This window comes from Rhododendron vialii, chromosome 11a (assembly GCF_030253575.1).
Source record: "Rhododendron vialii isolate Sample 1 chromosome 11a, ASM3025357v1".
Classification (NCBI taxonomy): Eukaryota; Viridiplantae; Streptophyta; class Magnoliopsida; order Ericales; family Ericaceae; genus Rhododendron; species Rhododendron vialii.
In genome coordinates this window covers 32,326,103-32,347,059 of record NC_080567.1, presented here as the reverse complement: position 1 = coordinate 32,347,059, position 20,957 = coordinate 32,326,103, and the positions used below count along the sequence as shown (strand labels likewise).

The 20,957-nt window shown below is 37.8% G+C and overlaps 5 protein-coding genes across 7 annotated transcripts in view; 3 read left to right on the top strand and 2 right to left on the bottom strand.

The window, feature by feature from the left end:
* Positions 1-171: 171 nt before the first annotated feature.
* On the bottom strand, positions 172-3,295 carry LOC131308570 (uncharacterized). 2 transcript variants are annotated; one of them, XR_009194485.1, is made up of 4 exons: positions 2,512-3,295; positions 1,465-1,861; positions 418-894; positions 172-256 (listed from the first exon to the last, which is right to left on the bottom strand). XR_009194485.1 is itself a non-coding variant. In XM_058335513.1 (3 exons), the coding sequence occupies exons 1-3, from the start codon at positions 2,929-2,931 to the stop codon at positions 494-496; spliced, it is 1,218 nt and encodes a 405-aa protein (XP_058191496.1). In that variant the 5' UTR covers positions 2,932-3,294; the 3' UTR covers positions 329-493. The 2 variants fall into 2 exon arrangements, 1 of the variants encoding a protein (XP_058191496.1); XM_058335513.1 differs by lacking the exon at positions 172-256 and having other exon boundaries at positions 329-894; positions 2,512-3,294.
* A 656-nt stretch (positions 3,296-3,951) lies between these two features.
* LOC131308571 (nicotinamidase 1-like) lies at positions 3,952-5,927 on the top strand. The gene is made up of 5 exons (XM_058335515.1): positions 3,952-4,481; positions 4,577-4,760; positions 4,901-5,034; positions 5,182-5,367; positions 5,582-5,927. Exons 1-5 carry the CDS (start codon positions 4,341-4,343, stop codon positions 5,672-5,674), a joined length of 738 nt encoding a protein of 245 aa, XP_058191498.1. The 5' UTR covers positions 3,952-4,340; the 3' UTR covers positions 5,675-5,927.
* Positions 5,928-7,219: 1,292 nt separating this feature from the next.
* LOC131308569 (beta-ureidopropionase) lies at positions 7,220-11,483 on the bottom strand. The gene is made up of 6 exons (XM_058335512.1): positions 11,206-11,483; positions 9,833-9,940; positions 8,680-8,868; positions 8,359-8,586; positions 8,048-8,272; positions 7,220-7,691 (listed from the first exon to the last, which is right to left on the bottom strand). Exons 1-6 carry the CDS (start codon positions 11,413-11,415, stop codon positions 7,335-7,337), a joined length of 1,317 nt encoding a protein of 438 aa, XP_058191495.1. The 5' UTR covers positions 11,416-11,483; the 3' UTR covers positions 7,220-7,334.
* A 4,376-nt stretch (positions 11,484-15,859) lies between these two features.
* Positions 15,860-20,957, top strand: part of LOC131307856 (uncharacterized) — a 36,101-nt gene continuing 31,003 nt past the window's right edge. The window contains exons 1-5 of one of the 2 annotated variants that reach the window (XM_058334580.1): positions 15,860-16,179; positions 16,290-16,385; positions 19,917-19,957; positions 20,148-20,265; positions 20,689-20,769. In XM_058334580.1, coding sequence (XP_058190563.1) covers positions 16,051-16,179; positions 16,290-16,385; positions 19,917-19,957; positions 20,148-20,265; positions 20,689-20,769 — 465 coding nt within the window. In that variant the 5' untranslated portion in view covers positions 15,860-16,050. The remainder of the gene's footprint in view (positions 16,180-16,289; positions 16,386-19,916; positions 19,958-20,147; positions 20,266-20,688; positions 20,770-20,957) is intronic. The other variant, XM_058334579.1, reaches the window with a different exon arrangement.
* LOC131307852 (uncharacterized) lies at positions 18,139-19,157 on the top strand. The gene is made up of 3 exons (XM_058334574.1): positions 18,139-18,267; positions 18,380-18,614; positions 18,679-19,157. The coding sequence occupies exons 1-3, from the start codon at positions 18,172-18,174 to the stop codon at positions 19,140-19,142; spliced, it is 795 nt and encodes a 264-aa protein (XP_058190557.1). The 5' UTR covers positions 18,139-18,171; the 3' UTR covers positions 19,143-19,157.

Genomic DNA, 20,957 nt, shown 5'->3' with positions numbered 1-20,957 from the left:
AAAGTTGGCTTTTTAGGTACTTTGCTGAAGGAATTTTGCTGAGTTAAGCGTGGACGCTCAAAATGAGTTTAACTCTTCGCTTTCCTTTGCTATCCTCTTTACTACTCTCTTTACATGACTGGCGAAGGACAACTATTAGTTTCGATTTCGAATAAGCATCACACCTGGAAAAATTGCCATGCCCGTGACATGGTGCAACTGACGGCATTCGATCAGATCAGAACCACTAGCTTCTGAACAAGGTTTTCATCACAATCTGCAAATGCGATGTTACTGAATTCCATCAGAACAACTAGCTTCTGAACAAGGTAGAAAAAGAAGAGAGCAATTACATCACAAACCATCTGCCATTCATGCCCAAAAATGTCCTACTCCGTTTGGTTCTGACAAAGTTTAGAAAAAGAAGAGAGCAATTACATCACAAACCATCTGCATCTCATTCACCGCATACTTGTGAAGTCGCAATATCGTAACCTCTGACTGTCACAAAACATTAGACTTCATACCCAGGATTTACTTTCTGTTGAACATCCCCATAACTCTCTAACTCTTCCATATCCTCCAAACTCCCCAAAAACAATGGAAGTCGTTGATGCAGCTTGACTGGCTGAAGTGATAAGATTCTACTTTTACCATCAGAACCCCTACCCCCAGCTTGTTCTACAAGAAAACTAAGAGGGTTTGCTTCATAGACAAGACGAAGATGGTCCCTCGGATTCATTGCCACTCCACCATACATGAGAGTCCGATGGAAATCAGCAACAAGAGAACATATATAACGTGCTGAGTACTTCTTAGGGTACCTACCTTTGCCTTGTCTCATGGTGTCAATATATCGCTTTAAACCATCAGGCCAGTCAAAATAGCGTGCATCATTTACAGAATAGATTTGTCCTGACAAATCAATGCATCTAACATAAAAAAAAGATCAAAATGATTTAAAAGAGACTTCACAAGTATTCGTTTTCTTGGACTGCCATCAGCAATGAAATACTAACAGGGATACCATTGAATCACTATGATCTCAGAAAAACTTTTAGTTCCAAGCATCGATGTGAATAAATATAGAATCTTTCTAGTCCACAAGGGAACTGGAGACATCTGCATATGAGTTTCCAGGGAAGTAAAACCCACAAATTAAGTTCAGCAGTAGAGACAAGCAAAGAAAAATCTTCCAATCATATAAATCTACAGTAGAAGCGAAGGTTCCATCTGAACCATTATTCTTTTCTCAAGTTACCTCATCTACATCTTTCTTTAATTCCAGACCAAGATTTAAGTAAATTTACTGTCATACATTTAATCATTTATCTAATATTTTACATCGTACACTTAACTGTACCGGTCCATAAAAAGTTTGCACATAGAAAGGTCACTTCCATCATAAGTTCATTACTATCATTCCAGTTCCAAGGATCTTTAGAAGTGTCATTTTATTAACACATTGAAACTTGTGTATATTACCTCGAGGAGGAACTTTAATGCTTGGATGTGTGAGAATGAAGTCTCCCGTTGAATGGTCCAGAGTGAATGCATGTGTTCCTGAACCAAAGCTGGTGCAGAGGATAGTGGCGGATGAATAGAGAACATAGCCAGCAGCTATAAGCCTGGTGCCACTCTGGAGTGAATTAAGCACTGCTTTCTCCTCCACAGGCAGATGATCTATTTCTACAAGTCGTTTGTAAATTCCAAAAATAGTTCCGGTGGGAATGGAAGCGTCTATATTCCGCGACCCATCTAGAGGATCTGTGACCACCACAAATGGGCCACTATCAGTTAACCAGATTGGCTCGTCATCTTCTTCTGAAGCCATTACAGCAACTTTACCGGAATTCCGCAAAGAGGACAGAATGATCTCATTCTGCACAAAAAAATTAATGCGAATCATAGTAATTCTCAGTTCAATCTAGCAGTTCAAAGGGAGAGTACCTAGAAGTATTGCAATACAGTATCAGCAATGCAGAAATCAGATAAGTATGTGTTCATAATCGAACTATCAAAGAACATCATAAGTTCGCTTTCAAAAGAAGATACAAATTTAGCTCAAATCGGAAGGAAATATAAAACGCAAATTTCCTCCAATTGAGTAACCCGGTCCACCCTACAATTTATGCCATGTCTTCTAATCTTATCCTACATATATCCTATAAGACAACAAAACCCATATTACTTCCACTTGCAGAATCTTCAAACTCACAAGTATAGGATGTGAATAATCCTACCAGTAGAGTGTTCAACATACTAGTATCTACCCATATTAACGATGGATACCCGCATGGATGGAAGGTCAATCAAAATTCACAAAGTGGGTGATATTAAACAAACCTCACAGACTACTCTATCTAAACATTACCAATAAAGGCCTATGTATGGAAAATCAATCAAAATTCACAGTGTGTAATAGTAAACAAACCTCACAGACAATACATACACACACTAACTATGGATACATCATACATGTACGTACGGAAAGTCAATCAAAATTCACAAAGTTGGTAATAGTAAACACACTGAGACGATATCAAGCGGCTTAGGGGCATCTCTATCAGACCCACCACCGCTACCACCACCACCACCACCACCACCAATACCGGCCTGCTTCCCTAGACTAGAATTGAAAGGAGAAGCCACAAGGGATGCAATTCTCTTGGCAGCATACTGTAAATGAGCAAACAGAACCACCAAGTCATCACCCACATCTGCCCTTCCTTTTCCCACATACTCCATCAATGTACAAAACCCGCTTTCACCACCACCGCCCATTTGTGAACCAACCCTAAACCCTCCAATAGAGGAAGCCATGCTTGGCCCGCAAATGCTGTAACCTTCAACGAAAACCCTTTTTTTGGGCGGGAAAATATGTGGGTTTCTCTGAAAAAGGCGGGAAAGATTGGAGTTAGTCGGAATTGAGAGTGTGACTGTTGATTGCATTATGGGTTTTCCTCAGCTGATGAGATGATGGGGGTGTGTTGGGTTTTCGGTTGTGGAAATTGGTGTCATCTGAGAGGGATGAGGATTGTATTTTCCCGGGAAATTAGAAAGGAAAATGTGAATTTGGGGAGGATTGTGGTTTTCTTGGAACCTTGGATTGTTTGTAAGTTGAATCGAGGATGAGGAAGGTTTTAACGGATAGTGCTGTTGGGATTTCCAGATGTTCAGTTTATCCCTATAAATGAGGTGGATCAGTCACGTGATGGGGAGGGTGAGGGAGCAATGAGGTGTCCATCCAAGTTCGAAGTCAGCTGTCAGTTGCTTTCCACGTGTGATCCACGTCATGGCCATTTGCGACGTAGACAAAAACCGTCAAGGAGTTAGTGGTAAGGTCAACATTGGAACCGAATCGATAAATCAAGGACGAAATTGAAATAAAAATATTGTTGAGGACGTAATTGAAACCTGAGTAAAAGTAGATAAGGCTTCTTTTTTTTTTTTGGTACATAAGCAGATAAGGCTTTAAACCTTTAATCTTTTCTTTTCTTTTCCTTGGGGCCAACCAGTCTAAAGTATGTTCCGTGAAGAGATTTCCCTTTAGACAAAAGCCACAAAACGTCAAAATTGCTAGAGGAAAAAAACTCAAAAAAGTCATGACCACTATAATAAAGTCCAAATTGTGATCAGGTATGGCTAGTGCCTCTCTTGGCTTGTATCCATCCCTTGGCCTACCAGATAAGATCAAGAAAAAACCAGTCACTTGTGAGCTGAGTGTTAGTGGAGTATGTTTTAGATTTGAATCCCACAAATAGCTTAAATTCATGTGTGAAATGATATGGATGACATAAAAAATCCACAATCGGGCTCAATCAAATAAGGCCATTTGTTTTGTAATTTGGAATTTCATCATTTGTTTTATACAATATATATATATATATATATTTTTTTTTTTTGGGTACTAGGAATTTCATCATTCTGGTAAGACCTTTATCTTGTTATGTAAGTCTAATACCTTCATCTCAGGAAATTTTGACCAATATGGCAATTGGTCAGTCATGTATTTATCTTGTTGGAGAAAACGACGGGACAAGATGAGTACATGACTATTCACTATTAGAGTTTGAAAAACGATAACAGAGCTACCGGATCTCTGATATTGACGGAGGAAATTTCCTCATCACAAAGTTTTGACTTGTCTAAACAGAAATTTCGAAACAGATAAACAACACTGGACAGGCTGGATAAGTATCTATGTCTTGTCTCCGTGATAGAATTTTGGTTAGAAAGAACTGAGTGACATTAAAGAGGGATGTTACCCCGTATGCCTTGAGGCACCCTTGTGAAATCCAGCTCCATCTTCGTCAGTTAATTAATTGCTGGTTTCAGTTGTTTTGTGGTCTCTTTGAAAGATGGTGTTGCAGAAAGTTGATCTTCTGAAGAATGAAATCCCATTTGAGGAAGAATCAGTAGTCTTTTCCGAAGATGTTAAGACCGGCTTAGTTCTCGTCGACATCATCAATGGCTTCTGCACCGTTGGAGCTGGAAATCTGGTTTTTCCTAATTCCCAATTAAATGGTCATGGTTAGTTTTTTTTTCTTCTTTCTGAGTTTGTGTTCTTCTTTGGGGTTTTCTTTTTTTTATTTAGGCACCCCGAGAGCCCAACAGACAGATATCGGAGATGATCATTGAATCATCAAGGCTGGCCACTGTTTTCTGTGACAATGAATGGCCTATCATGGCATTTCTGGACTCCCACCATCCAGATAAACTGGAACACCCCTATCCCCCTCACTGTATCACTGGCACAGATGAATCCAATTTGGTTCCTGGTTCTCTCTCTCTCTCTCTCTCTCTCTCTCTCTCTCTCTCTCTCTCTCTCTCTCTGTGTGTGCTGCCTTCATTCTATGATCCAATTCTTGTCTAGAAAACATTGAGACAGCAATTAATCATGTCTTCTCTATGTATGCAGCTCTGCAGTGGTTGGAGAGAGAACCAAATGTAACAATCAGGCGGAAAGATTGCTACGATGGATATCTAGGTTCGATGGAGGAGGATGGGTCCAATGTGTTTGTAGATTGGGTGAAAACTAACCAGATAAAAACAGTAAGTACTTTCCATTGGTAGAGTGATATAGATTCACCAGCCTTGATGAACACTTGCCATCACTTCAAGTCTCTCCTATTTTATCGCAGTTCGGACACGTAAGAATATTTATTACACAGCAAGAATAACTGAGAAATTGTTGCACAGTTATTGGTGGTAGGAATATGCACAGATATCTGCGTCCTGGACTTTGTTTGCTCAACATTATCGGCCAGAAACCGAGGTTTTCTCAGCCCTTTGGAGGATGTAGTCGTGTATTCTCGTGGCTGCGCCACGTTTGATTTCCCAGTTTCTGTTGCTAGAAACACCAAAGACGACATAGCTCACCCTCAGGTAATTAAAGCACACAGACCTCGAGATACAAGCAGTTGCTAATAGAACTGGTTCCTACCATACGCACTTATCTGCGCAATTGAAGGATCATAACATATACATAATACCTGCACATGCACATGCACATGCACGTATGTATAACCGCCTGATTAATACGCTTCATTCAATAAGCTAACTAGAAGTGCTCTAAATTGTATTGCTATGCTTCTTGCAGGAGCTGATGCACCATGTAGGTCTATACATGGCTAAAGGAAGAGGAGCAAAAATAGCTAGAGAAGTGTCCTTCGGTGCACCAGAAAAGCCATGATGTACCAGTGCTTCAAGCCTTACGGTCTCGTGTCTAAAAGAGTTTGTGGTCAATAGTGTCATATAATGGCTTTCAGTCTTTAGATAGATATAGCAGTTATGATGAGAATAATGTCAAAGACAGCGTGACACAAGGCTCCCGTAGTCGTCTTTCAGAAGTTTGTGACGTGTTAATCATGGTAGAATCTGGAAACTAGAAACCTGTACCTATGGTTATCTGGTTTCTAGTGTGTGGTCAAAGTTCTTTAGCTTCATCCCCCTCTCCATACAAAGAGTTCTCCCTATCCATAAACATAAGTTTCAGCAAAGAATTAAGCCATATCAGCTAACAAATATCCAAAACACGTAATCTCAGGATGTCCTAACCATTCAAGATCAATGGATCATTCAAAGCTTTAATTCTATGGACTGATCAGGAATAAAAAGTTAAGCTATATATAGGGCATCACAATGCACATGCTTTCAGAGGCAACCATTTCCTTTAAATTTGAAATGAATTATGAATGATAAGAGGAAGAAGGGTCCACAATGGACCATTTTGTATGCTCTATTTAAAAAAGAAGTAGAATTAGCAGAGGTATACAAGAAGATACATGCGATTAAGTCTAGTAATTGTTGCACACCAACATGCATGAGTCACTGCGTGAGGAATGAGAAGAAAATCAGTACAACACAAACCTGAATGTGGGGAACGGACACTGCTTGCACTAAATTCTGTTGTACGTAGGTAAGAAAACCTAGTTTCTAAATGTCACCTTTCCGCTATACGGAAACTGGGGAATAAATTGCAGTTTCTAGAATAAAAACACCATTCTCAATGTCGTAAGACGCTCCAAATATTACATACAGATGGCAATAGTGGATAGATTGTACGAAATGAAGGTAGACACACAGATTCTTACTAGCATTATTATGGTTTGGTTGCAAGCAAATATGCAAGCAGAGCTTAAAATAGATGGAAACGATAAGGCAAGTGATTTACTTGACAAGAAAAAATCAAAAAATATACTCCACATACAAGCATGCACTGCTGGGTATAACTTCAACAAATTCTGTGAGATTGACAAGCTTTCCATCCAAACTAGTGCAAGTCAATCCCAAACATAATATACTGAGATGACTGATGAGAGGTCTCGAGTTGAACATGCAAACAAAGTAGCAGGAAGGCTGTGCTCAACTCATTTGGAAATGGAGATCTTCACAATGAATAGAAGTGGAGCAAGTGTCTCTGAATGGACCAATCCATTTTATTCATCATTTCAGATTTTTTTGAAGGCTCATTTTAGCTTTCGATTATAAGATATCTTGATTTTGGATGAATAAAATCTAACAGGTTAAGAGAAATCACCACATCTCGTTATGTCCTTTATCGTGTGTGTTTTTTCCCTTTATTGTGTGTTACTAATTTGGGTCAACAACCATCTTGATTCAGCCAAGCTCAGTGCTCTACCACACGGTGAATAATCTCTTCATTCTAGCTATTTCTCCATAAGTCAAAGCCAAGAAATTGAAACACAAATTGTAAGTGATGCAGTTTCTGTAGAAGTAGAACCACAAACAACAGCCATTTATTTTTACACATTATTTAAGAGACCAGCAGTTCCAGATTTTCATCAATGGTTTCAGGTTCAAAATACGTACACTTGAAACTTAAGAATAAGTTACTTATGTAACAAGGGATCAGCAATGACTTGGGGCTCAAAGTCTGGCTGAACATAACGCGAAAGCATATCAGCATACAACTCATATCGGGCAGTCATTCGGAACCCCCACTTATCTTTCAGCTGCCTACAGAGGTTGAGATCCATGTCTGATATAATCAAGCCATCCCTGTAGCGCGACAGAGATGGTGTGCAGGAAGAATCTGGTGCTGAAAAATGACTGGATCCATAGAAATGCCCAAAATCTGCATGCTGAGGTTTCCCATCACCTGAAGTGAATGGGTTTGGGAAGATCTCGGTTCCAACGCGATTGATTGACGCAACAAAGTAACTATTTGCTATTGCAGCATTACGAGCCTGTAAAATAAACCACCACAAATCAGTTCAGAATATCTATTTCAAAATATCAAGAATACTATAGATTGAATGGCTGCAAACCACAATTACATGGTATTACAACTAAAGCAAGTAACAACAAGGAGAATAACCAAAGAACCAGCAAAAAATGGAGCATTTTCCAACTAGAATTTCCCTACGAAATCGGACACCAAGTCCTCAACTGTTTCACGTTCTAAACTGTCTTACACCTTAACAGTTAGGACAAAAGAAAATCTGAATGCAAGCACTTTCTATTAAGCAAGAACAAGAGACTCAAGCATGCATTGATGAAATAGGAGCAAATGACCGTTAATAGAGAATGAGAAAAGGGAAACCTCAATGGGCCACATTGGTTCGCTGAGTTCACCAACAGTAGCAGATGGATTGAAAACAATCTCAGCACCATTTAAGCCGAAAGCCAACCAATTCAGGGGATGGTGCCTCCCATAACAAATGTTAACAGCAATCTTTCCATAAGCTGTCTCGAACACAGGATGTCCAGTGTTTCCTTCCATATAATATGTGCTCTCATTGAAGTCCCCAACTCTAGGAATATGGTTCTGTCACATTTGAAGGTAATTATTATTTAAACACCAAATATTAAACAAAACGGCACGAAAATGAAGCCGTAAGGTATTGTATCTACCTTCCTATGCTTGCCAATTATATTGCCTCGATTTCCAATAATTACAGCAGTGTTCCAAAGAGTCTCTCCATGTTTCACATCCCTCTCAAGAATCGGACTTATTATAACCATGTTATATTTCCTGGCAAGATCCTGAATAAACTGTGTTGATTCTCCATCGACAGGCTCTGCGAATTCACACCATCTCTTCTCACGAGTACAAAAGGCAAATGGCATCGTCCATGCTTCCTGTATTTTGAATGACAACAAAACTAGTCACTTCCTCAAAATTTGACGGGAAAATTAATTTCTGACAATTGTAATGCTCGTGCTATGACTCACTTGCAAGCATAAAATATTGACTCCTGCGGCACCTGCTGCATCAATTATGGGCCTCAGCTTTTCAAATATGGCTCTCTTTTGGTCCAAAAAGGGTGCAGTGGTTGGAAGAGCAATGGAGTTCTGAATTAGACCAACCCTGACTGTTTGAGGTCCCCTTAGTACTTCCTTGTCAGCATGAAAGCAGAACGCCTGCAACAGATATAAAGATGACCTATAGAACAACCAAGATAGCATCATGATTCATGACCACGGTTGAGATATAAATTTATGTGGTCACTGGAGAGAATACACACTGAACCCTACAGTACTTAAAACTAAATCACATCCAATGGAAATTGCCAACAGAGTAGCAGACCAAGTGTGATCCTAGTTCCCTCAATTCTCGTGGAAGGTTAAAAAAGGAGCCGTCATGTCATCAGTAATATTCTCTGATACAGTGCAGAGTAATGTTCTCGTTCACTTATAAGTAATTCTACACGACAATGGAAGAAGTATTTTCTTTTGTATTTTGGTTTTTAAGAAGTGACAAGTCAGAACGAACCCAATAAGAAGTGAACAAAATTCCAAGAAGACCATATGTTCATAAGGCCAACCAAGGCCCGGAAAAAATATGTGAACCAAACAGTGAAAAGTCTGCATCCAAGGAATGACAGGTGCCAAGTATATACATGCAGGTTTATAAACCCATCCTAACTAAAGACATCAGACAGTTGACTGATTACTTGTTCATCAGTTGTTTAGGTTCCAAACAATGTGACATCAATATCATATCAGCTTTTTCTTCTATCAAAGTGAAAACTGGACATGTCATGTCATATATCTTTAAAATAGTCCATTTGTTAATCAATTCTTTCTCACAACATAAATACAAAGAGGAGTGACATTGAGGACTGAATGAATGCAGTATCAACTAGTTTGGATTAGCACTTCCATGGAATGTCCAAGTAGGAAGTAGCCCTGCTAGTTTGTGGTTCAGACGGTCCAGACGGTCAGTGCTACAACAGGGAGCTGGTCAAGTATTGCTGAGGGAGTTTAATCCTTCAAATTGATTCTTAAACCATAGTACCTAATAACTGATATGCGGTGTTTGCCATGTATCTTCCACCTCTCCTCAAATCTCCAAATATTATGACAAGATAATAGAATTACATACCTGGAGATCAAAATCATGCTTTGCAGACAGAGCTTTGGCAGGGTCAGGGACATTGATGGGTTCAACTGCTCTTCCACAATTCAGTCCCAAAAGCAATCGCTTGACTTCCTGGTAAAATACATATTATACTGTCAGGCCATTCCTCGTAATTTTGGTAGAAAAACCAGGAAAGCTGCAAGTGAACAATCAGTTTGAAAAGAAAAGAAAAACTCTGCGAATGCTTCAAAAAAGTCTAAATTTCACACAAAAAGACTAACTGCAAGGGGAAGCAAATACGTGAAAGAGGAAGTTATGAAGAATGGTGCCTGCATGCATCCAATCATTACCAGACTCAAACTAAAAACCTTGCAGCGTTCCTCATCATGGATAGCCTCTGGGAATATCACAAACCAAGAGGAACATCACTTTACTCTTTTGAAACAATCCCAAAAGTAATAGATTAACTCTTCGAACATTTCCTAAAATAACAGTTCCTGTATAAATTTCTGGAATTACAAACTGAGTAATTTTATACTACCTCTATCCTAAAAAGATTGTCTAGTCTGCAAAACGAGAACTTAAAAATAATGTGTCTTTGTCGAAAAAAATCCAATCTTTTCGCTGCTAGGTGTCGAAAAAAATTCAATCTTTCTGCCGCTCGGTGCTAAATATCAATGAGTTCTTTTATTTTATCGGAAAACGTTTGAACTTTTTGTGAAAAAATATATTATTACAGAGTTCACATTTTGCGGACTGGAGAATCTTTTTGGGACAGAGGGAGTAACAAACTCAAGACTTCCTTCTCAAAACTGCCACCAGTTGAATATATGGTCTTCCAATGCAACGTCTCCGCCAAGACTAAAGCTTCATTCGGAAGTTGGCAATTCACGCTATATGGAACTAGTAGGGGAAGGGGAAAAACACTCCACCAAACCATGGATTGTTCTAAGCAAATCCCTTTCTCTTTTTCCCTCACGAAAATGCTAGTGAACGAAACAACATAGTAACTACAAAGCAAAAAGGGGTTGTTCCATACGAGACGCAAGAGAATACCACGGATACTGAATCGTATTAAACGGTTCCATAGAAGTTCTTTTGATATCATTTTCCTCTAAAGCAAATCAACTTCGATCTTGAATGACCCACCTCAATTACCCTCTACAATAGCAAAAGATTCCTCACATAACAACAAAGGTATTATGATCCAAGGGCAATACTTGTTATAACCCATAAACAGAGCTTAATTTAGCTCCCATTTATTAAAAACTCATACTCTTAGTCTTCCAACTAAATCATAACTACGATCACCTGAATATGCAAGTTGGTACCCATATTCTGAAAATCCAAACTCAGCACTGATCCAATATCAGAGAGAGAGAGAGAGAGAGGTAAACCTGGAAAACTTGGGGACTGAGGGAAGCGCAGAGGAGGCGGTTGAGAGATTCGAAGCCAGCAATCGAACCGTCGTTCGGGGTGGAGGAGGAATCTCCCTCTGTTGGTGTTTCTGCTTTCCCGTTTGCCGTTCCGATCTCATCATCGTTTCTCTCCATCTTCCTCCTCTTCTCCCTGTGCGTGGGGACAGGAGAGCCTTCGTGGACTGGCATAGGTATATTGGTAACTTACGGGACCTCATCGCGACCTTTGCTGCTCCTGTCATTGTCTTAACGAAAACACTTCAAATAATTAGGATCAGGGGCAAAGAGCTCCTCTCCAGTTTTGTTTACCTTTCTCCGGTCCGGTGCGGTTCAGTTTGGGCTATTTTTGGGCTCTTTAAGAGCTTGTAACAATGATCGAAACCGTTTATTTATTAAAATTCGACGAAAACATTGATCAAATTCATACGACATCTGATCAGCGTGATTTTTAAATGCGTTAAGTTTTTAAATTAAGTTGATTGGATATTGTGTGACAGGATTTTTACGATCCGTTCCAGTTTTCTTGAAAAAGTACTTTTTGAAAATGAAGGTAATTTCAAGTTAAAAAATCATGTACTTATGTAAATAATTTTTTTACCAATATGAATTTTATTTGATAGATTTCATTGAGATCTTTTAAACGGTGCAAAAAAAATTCGAAAAATTATTTTCCATTTTCTTTATATTTGAGTTTTAAAATTACTTTCTTTTTAAAAAAAAAAGTTTAAAAAGATAGCGGAACGACCCTTAAATGCTTTACATTTCAGATAATTCTGCCCAACGAGTTACAAGCCTAATGCATATTGAAATCATATCAAACGGTATCCAATCACCGGATTTTTGATGTGGACATGAGTAATACTTTGTCCTTTCATATTTCTACACATCCAGAGTATAATTAGACGGACGCGGGGGCTCTGCTGCCCAGGGGTGGGCAGCAGCCCCTGCCCACACTCACACACACTCACACACGGCACCGTTACGGCACCGTTTCGTTAAAGAAAAAAAAAAAACTCTTCCGCTTGCAATCCTAAGGAGCAGAAACGTGATTATGAGAGCCTTAGAGTTAAAATTTAATTATGTCTCTTTAGAATAATATGATCAGAATAATAAGATCTTCACGTCAATTCAAACGGATTGAAAATTGGAGCACTTAATTTTTTAATCATATTTTTTAATATATAAACGGTCTAAAAAATTAAGTGTGCCACTTTTTAATTCGTTTGAACAAGTACGAATATCTTATTATTCTAATCATATTATTTTAAAGAGATATAATTAATTTTTGTCTCTAGGACTCTCATAATTAAGTATCTGCTCTTTATTTAAGATCCTGTAGATCAGAAACGTGATTATGAGAGTCCTATAGACAAAAGTTAATTATATCTCTTTAAAATAATATGATTAAAATAATAAGATATTCGTACTTGTTCAAACGAATTAAAAAGTGACACACTTAATTTTTTAGACCGTTTATATATTAAAAAATATGATTAAAAAATTAAGTGCTCCAATTTTCAATCCGTTTGAATTGACGTGAAGATCTTATTATTCTGATCATATTATTCTAAAGAGACATAATTAAATTTTAACTCTAAGGCTCTTATAATCACGTTTCTGCTCCTTAGGATTGCAAGCGGAAGAGTTTTTTTTTTTCCTTTAACGAAACGGTGCCGTGTGTGAGTATGTGTGAGTGTGGGCAGGGGCTGCTGCCCACCCCTGGGCAGCAGAGCCCCCGCGTCCATAATTAGACCCTATATCCCTTTAATTCGTACTTAGCCAAAAAAACTCATCAATTCATTAACTTTTCTGAATTGATTATCTCTTTTTAGGCACACAACAATGAACATTCATTAAAATTGGTATTGTAGAGAAGTGGAGAAGACTCGAACTTGACATCTCGTACGATAAATCGTGATTCTGCTACTATTCAATTGCCGTCTTCTCAAACATAAAAGGACTATAAGATAAATTTACATGAATAAAAACAAGAATGAGAGCTTAGGTGGTAAAAAGTAAGAACGGAAATCAAGTTTTTCAAGAATTGGCAAGTACACAAAATGCACTTTAGAAATCAAAATGCTACAACAATCTCCAATAGCATTTTGAAAATCCCCCAATGACAAAATGTATGCGTAAAAGCAGAAGGCTATACTCATCGATCTCCAAAGGAAGGAGTTGAAATTTATTGGGGGAGTTTCAACCAAAGAATTTCAAAAGATGGTGGAATTCCTGCTGTCCAATAGAAGTGGCAGCTTCTAAGAGTGTGCAGCTCGCCAAAACTAATAGTACTTTCCTGATTTCTCCACGAAAGACATAATGATTTCTTTGTTTGGTTATGAGTTTTGAGAATTTTTTTTTTATGCAATCAGTGGTAATAAGTGGAGAGAGATAGATAAAAAAAATTATTGAAAACTGTGTAGAGAGTAAATTTTTTTCTCAAAATTAATAAGCGAACATAAATGTTTCCTTTTGCTGGATCAAAGTTAGATTCAATATTAGGTTGTACTCTGTGGAGGACTTTAAAATGTTTCAAGATGGTATCCGTTTGCTAAAATTGTAATATGTTTTGGCGTTTATCATTCAACTTCGAGCTGGATGATTTACGTTTCCCCCTCCTCCGGTTGAGTAGAGCATCTGTGCTCCTCAGCCTTTCCTCCCGATCAAGGACGGAACCATGATTTTACCCTAGCAGTGGCGAAATATATACTAAAAAAATTTAGTGGTGGCGAGACTATATAAGTTGGGCATAAATTTTTTTTTACATATAATAATTGCATTTTTTAAAATTTTTGTCGTGGCGGTCGCCGCTACTAGACCCCCCCTGATCCCATCCTTGCTCCCGATGTATCCTTTCGAGCTCTATAAAATTTCCTTTTGCTGAGAAAAAAAAAAATAGTAAGCGAACAAAAATGTGCACGTTTAATCTGTCCAGGTAGCCAAAGTATTTGGGAATCAACATAGTTTAGGTATCTCTCATTTTTTACCATCTTTTGATTTACCTGTTTAACGTTATATCATGAGAACATTCGTTGGATGATTCATCCCCTTCAACTAATATCAGGTGAATCTCCCTCCAAAGACCCGAAGCATATATAAGAAATATTTCAAATTTCTGACTAATTAACAAGATTCACATCTCATCACGTTGTAGATTCTGCCTTTAGGATTCTAAGATTCTCCATTAGTTTTATTTCGTGGCTAATTCGTTTAATTGAGAATAAACTCAAATAAGTTTTTGGAATGAGCCTACCGCTCTTCTACGTTGGGTTTGTTTTCCAGACTTGGAAGAAATTGAATTCTTTTGTTACATGGAAATCTTTAGATAAAAAAGTAATTTTGACACTTCATATTTAACCACTGACACTTCACTTTTTGTCTTTATTCTATGTGAAATTATCAAATTATCCTTTATTTTGTTAGTGTTCATCCGCTTTAAAGTATAGTGTTGTAATTTCAAATAAGAAAAAGACAAAAAGTAAAATGCCAATGATCAAATGTGAAGTGTCAAAATCAATTTCCATCTTTTATTTGAGAGAACGTTAAAAATAATATAGCTTTTGTTGGGATTACCTAAAAGATGAGATGACGTAAAGAGTGATTATTAGGTTAATAGAACAACATTTAAGGAACAAGAAGAGACTTTTTAAATTTGGTATTGCGACCCTCTCCGTTTTGGGATTTTAAATTTGTAGATATTGAGTATAAAGAAAAATAGATTAATGATTGAAAATAGGGGTAATGATTGGAGAGAGATAGAGAGAAAAATGAAAATAATGATTAAAGAGAAATATAATAATGATTAGAATTCAAAATCTAAAACTCTTAAACGAACGGAAACGTAGAAACCTCCATAGTCTGCCACGTATACAGGACATCAGGAATCGCTGCTACTGGGAAAATCTCCATGCTATTGTAGCATCGATTTGCTAGGTTGGATAAGAGATTTTCATGTTTGGACGTCTATAAATACAGTCTGCCATAAAAAGAATATAAAAAAGATAGAGGGACTAAGGCTACAATTTCCTATACTTTTTTCATAATTCTTTTTTGAACTCATAATTTTCTCATCTTGCACGTAGCATGAAGCCATAAACTACACCTCCACGTAATACATTATATATGATTATATCATCAAAAACCATCCCAATCAAAAACAATATTATCGTCACAAGACTCCACCTACACATCCCATATGACGTTAGGTAACGCCAGATAAACAAACCACCGATTAAAACACAAGTATAATCAGAGGTGTCGAATGAGTCGTGTCGTATCGACCCAGCCAATTTATTCTTGTGTCTAGTGTGCTTTGTGTCTTGCTGTGCTAGACCCATCTAATAACCATGCCGTGGTTTTTTAGAATATCCTCGGCCCAGCTATGGCCCACAGTCCGCCACAATCCCACAATTGTATAACCTTTGTTCGTGTCTAGCGTATTTTGTGCCATGCCTGTATAACCTTTGTTCGTTGAACCCGACGGTTAGCCCAATAGTCAATGTCTGAAATTTAGAAGTTTGCTCCAATATTAAGTTCTAAGATTCGGAATTTCTCATAAACTATTAATTGTACTGTGCATAAACTGGTTCGCACACTAGTTATTACAAAACTGTTCCCCTTCACCGCCACCTGTCAGTTAACATCTGCCGACGCTTGTCCAAAACCTCACTGGGAAGGAATATGCTTGACCAGCAGGTGAACTGGTGAAGTATAAATCTCCCGCCATTCTCCCCCGACAAAACCCCACACTCGAAAACGGTTATAGCTAGAGAGAGATAATCGGAGCTGGGATTCCTGTTGGCTAGAATTTAAAAGTGCGAGAAAATGGCGAGAAACGTGGATGCTTTCATGGTCGTCTGCCGGTGCTTCAGCGTCGTAACGGCCGTCGCCGCCCTCCTTTGCATCGCCGTCAATGTTCTCTATGCCGTCCGTTCGTTCATGAACGAATCCGATGTAATCTCTCTCACTCTCTCTCTGTACACTTTTGTTGTGTATTTATCAGTATATTGTTTATATCTCTAGATGAAGTTGTGCTTATTGATTAGTTGTGTGAATTCTCGTAGATATTTGACGGGATATTCCGGTGCTACGCGGTTCTGATTGCGATCTTCGTCGTCGTTGCCGAGACTGAATGGGATGTCGTTATGAAGTTCTGGAAGGTTCATTCTCTCTTTTCTACTCCACCTTTTCAAAGCCAGAACTTAAAAAAGCGAGAAAAGTTTAAACGTTTGATGATTTAAAGAAACTCATTGACATTAAGGCTACGTTCCCTTGAATTTAACTTAAATTTGAGAGTTTTGTCTTCATTTGATTTTTTTTTGCATTTGTTAGTTATGCACCAAACTTTTATGGGTTATTGACTTGTCCGAGAGGAATTGGAGAAGTAAATTTTTTTAAAAACTTTTACCCAAATATTTCGAGAAATAACTATTTTTAAGCAAAAAAAAAAGTGACATTTTTTGCTTTTTTTTTTTTTTTGCTAAAAAGTAGTTATTTTTCAAAATACTTGGGTAAAAGTAATTTTTTTTTTTACTTTTTCGATTCATTTCGTCGAGATGAATTAATAACTCAAAAAAATTTAGCGCAAAACTAATAAATGCGAAAAAAATTCAAATAAAAAAAAAACTATCAAATTTAAGTTAAGTCCAAGTGAACGTAGCCTAAGGGTCTGTTTGATAACCTAATTCAGTACTTAAAATTGAATAGATTAAGTGAAAATAAAATAAGTTGGTTTGATAACCACAAAAGTGTCCACTGAACACGCTCAGTGGAAGTATAGAGTTGAGAGTTAAAAAATAAGTAGGTCTCCCCCTACTTATCACTTATCGCTGAACACGCTCAGCCTGAGCCCAACGTGTTCTTTCATTTTTTTCTTTTTCTCGCGTCTTCTTTCTCTTCCTTGCCCTCGCCTTCCATGCTGATCCCACAAACACAATCCCACAAACACGATCTGTGAAGACCCAGACCCATCTCCAGGTTTGCTCTCTCTCTCTCTCTCTCTCTCTCGCGCCATGGCCAGTCTGTGTATTTTCAGTTTTTTACATAGGGTTTCCGATTTATATTGTTTGAGATGTGGGTTTTTAGTTTATATTCTCTGAATTGCAATTGAGGGAGAGAGAGGGCTTGAAAGAATTTCATATTACAATTTCAGTTTATATTCTATGGGTTTAGGCAACTAGAATTTCAGATTAGATTTATGTTTTTGAGAAATTGATCATCATAGCAATTTGGACAGAAGAAAGAGGGCTTGAAAGAATAAGATACGTAGAGCGTGAACCAAGGTTCATAGGCGGATCATCGAATGTTACATCCCTGCTTATGATGATCAAAGCCTGTATCCCTTAATCTCCACAGCCTGTATCCCTTAATCCCTCCAGGGAAGCCAACGAAAACCACTTTCTTGGCTCTCGGATCCTACTTTGATTCTGTAACATGATAGTATGCCAAACACGCAATAAGTCTCGTGAACCGCTAATTGAAGAACTACCCTGTTCTTTGAACCATTATAAACAAAGTGTTCCTTATGAAAAAAAAATAGTTCTCCCACCACTAAAGTGTTTCTGTTTTAGTTGCCGGAATTTCGATAATTGCCTTACTTTATCGTGCATTTCTCTTGATTCAATGCTATTAAATTGTTTGTTCTTCAAATCTATGTTGGAAACCACAAGCTTGGTTTGACAAGTTTATTTTGGGTTGGCTCTTGTTTGTATCATTGTCATCAATGAATATGAGATTTATACAATTATAATTTTACAGGCCAATCCTAATGCCAAACAATTTCGATATACTGGACTACAATATTCGAACGAGTTAAAAGCATTATTTGACGGTGTTAGAGCAACAGGAAGATTTTCATGGGGACCATCAAAAGAAGGGTTTCCTACTGATGGCACTCAGTCACAATCACAAACAATACATAGGTACTTTTATGAAGTATTGCATGCGATGCTGAACTTCTCAAAAGAGATGATTGTTAACACACCTTATGATCAACCGGCACATCAAATACGAGAGAACCGTCGTATTAGACACATATTTCAGGTACTATTTTCATTTAGAAGGTACACATCTCAATTGGTTTTTATTTATATACTGTGCATAATATGAATTATTGTGCTTTCATTTTCTAATTTATAATTTAAAATATTGTAAGGGTGCGGTAGGTGCGCTTGACGGAACTCTTATTTCGGCAGTTGTGCCATGTGATCAACAAATTCCATACAGAGGACGAGGAAGAGGAGAATGTTACCAAAATGTGCTTGCTATATGTGACTTTGATATGTTGTTTACATTTGTGTGGGCTGGTTGGGAAGGGGTAGCACATGACTCACGGGTGCTAAGAGAAACTATGAGTGATCCAGCAAACAACTTTCCAATTCTTCCTCCAAGTTAGATGATTGTTTTGAATTAGATGCTAATATTTCCTAGCATAATTGTTCTTCTACTGTGCAGGAAAATACTTTTTATGTGATGCAGCATACACTCATACACGTAGATTTATGGCACCATACCGGAATGTGCGGTATTGGTTAGCTGATTTCCAAAATGGTCGGCGTCCTAGGAATAAAGAAGAGCGATTCAACCTCGCACATGCGAGGTTACGGAATGTGATTGAGCGTGCTTTTGGAGTTCTGAAGTCTCGTTTTCCAATACTAAAAAGGATGTCATCATATCCTTTCGCGGTACAAAGAAATATGGTGATTGCTTGCATAACCATGCACAATTTTATTCGGAGGACTTGCATTTCAGATCAATTTCTTGACGAATTCAACGATCCAAATGCTTCTTACAGCAATGCTCAACATCATGTGGATAATTTCGAAGCAGGTGGAGGATCGACCCAAGCTGATCAAATTTTTATGCTCACCTTACGAGAGCAAATTGCAACGCATTTGAATGCTATAAACTACACTTGAGTGTTAAATTTGATTTTGCTACTTTAATATTTGATGAAGTTTCAATGATCAACAATATTTAAAATAGTTTTTGAGTGTCTTTCTAATATTTTGTATATAATGTTATTATTTTGATAGCGGTATCTTTGTCTATATATATATAATTGATTGTGATTTACTAGTCATGAATGTATGAAGGGTAAATTTGGAAAATTAATGACTTTCAGACTTCAGCTCACTGGACAGATCAAACAGCTTATTTAATTCAGTGGTTAAAATTCAGTACATATCAAACAGCTTGTTAGCTTAAACAATTCAGTATTCAGTTTCCAGTACTTATTTTTCAGTTTTCAGTTTTCAGTTTTCAGTTTTATCAAACAGACCCTAAGTAACTAGCGGTACAAAAGTTTGACTTTTTCTCGGCAAAAATGTGTTATTTTAAGTTCTCGTTTGCAGACCTTATATTTTCTTTTGGGACGGAGGTAGTAAATATTTTTTTTTCAACTTCGGTTCTTAATCCATTGTTTTGAGGACAATCAGGGTGTGTTTCAGCTAAATGGTAATTTAGACCGGCGGAACTGAAATACATGACCTTATCTACCCAGAATTAGTTAATTTTCTTTGCCAATAAATGATCGGTTTGGACTGTTTTTTAGGGTGCCTTTAAGCCACTTAAAGTGTACTTGCTATTGCCTTTTAATGATCAGTTTGAGGTTTGATTCTAGCAAAATGTCTACCAGAAATGAAGCCCTTGGCACATTAGCTAACTGTGTATACTCAATCTCTCATGCGCAGGTGTTGGAGTATTGGGTGGCCAGGGGTATCCTGCAGATCTTGTATGTTCTGTTTTTTCAATATGCACTTTTTCCTGTTCTTGTCACCTCTGTTCTCCCTCTAATGTTCTCTGTGTCCTACAAGGGTTTCAGACACGATGAAATCCAAATTCGGACCTCATTACTGTTTCGTGTAGTTCACGCATGCACCTTTATATTGTAAATCATAAGTCCTATATATTGCCACTTTCAGCGTCGCAGTGATGACAAAAGCTTACTCTGAGGACTCTGATGACCAGACGGTGCTCGTTCTCCTCGAAAACATAGCAAGCTACATGCTTCTTGCTTGTGGCGTTGTTTATGTTGTTTCGGTAAGTTAATTATATCAAGGTTTTTGATCATTTTCTCCCCAGAAGTTGGTCGATTCTCTCGCTTGATTTGAATAGTGTTTAGAACCTTGCTATGTCACATCACATGATTGAGTTTAAAACCAGTTGCCGAAATTTTCTTGGACTACTAATGGATCAGAACAGAGGTTAAAGGAAGTCTTGGTTTTACAATTGAATCGTTCACTTCTGATTGTTTTGCAAGTCCTATCCCCAGTCGTACTCTAGAATAAGGCACCCGACCATTTTCGAATTTGAGTATAGTCTCTTGGTATTGGCGGCTGTCTCATTTTACTCATGAATGAATAACCGAGGGATCAATAAGCACATTATCTTTTAATTTGGTACATAGTTTGTTTCCTATACTTTTGAATTATAGTCTAATAGTTATTTCTACATCAAATACAGGGAATTTTCTGCGTTGGCTATGTCAAACGCGCTCACCAGAAGAAAGAAGTTCCACGGGATCAAGCAATCAAGGATTTGCAAGTAAGCTATAGTGTGCCCATATTTTGGTGTCCGTACGTTGTGTCCAAGCTTAATGTTGTTTCGTTCCTTAAATCGATTGTATAATTCTAGTAATCAGCAGATAAACTAGCTAACCACTGTTAAACCTCTGCAGTCCTTGTCCAAGTTTCTCGTTACTTTTATTTCCTCTAATTGATGGCATAATTTTA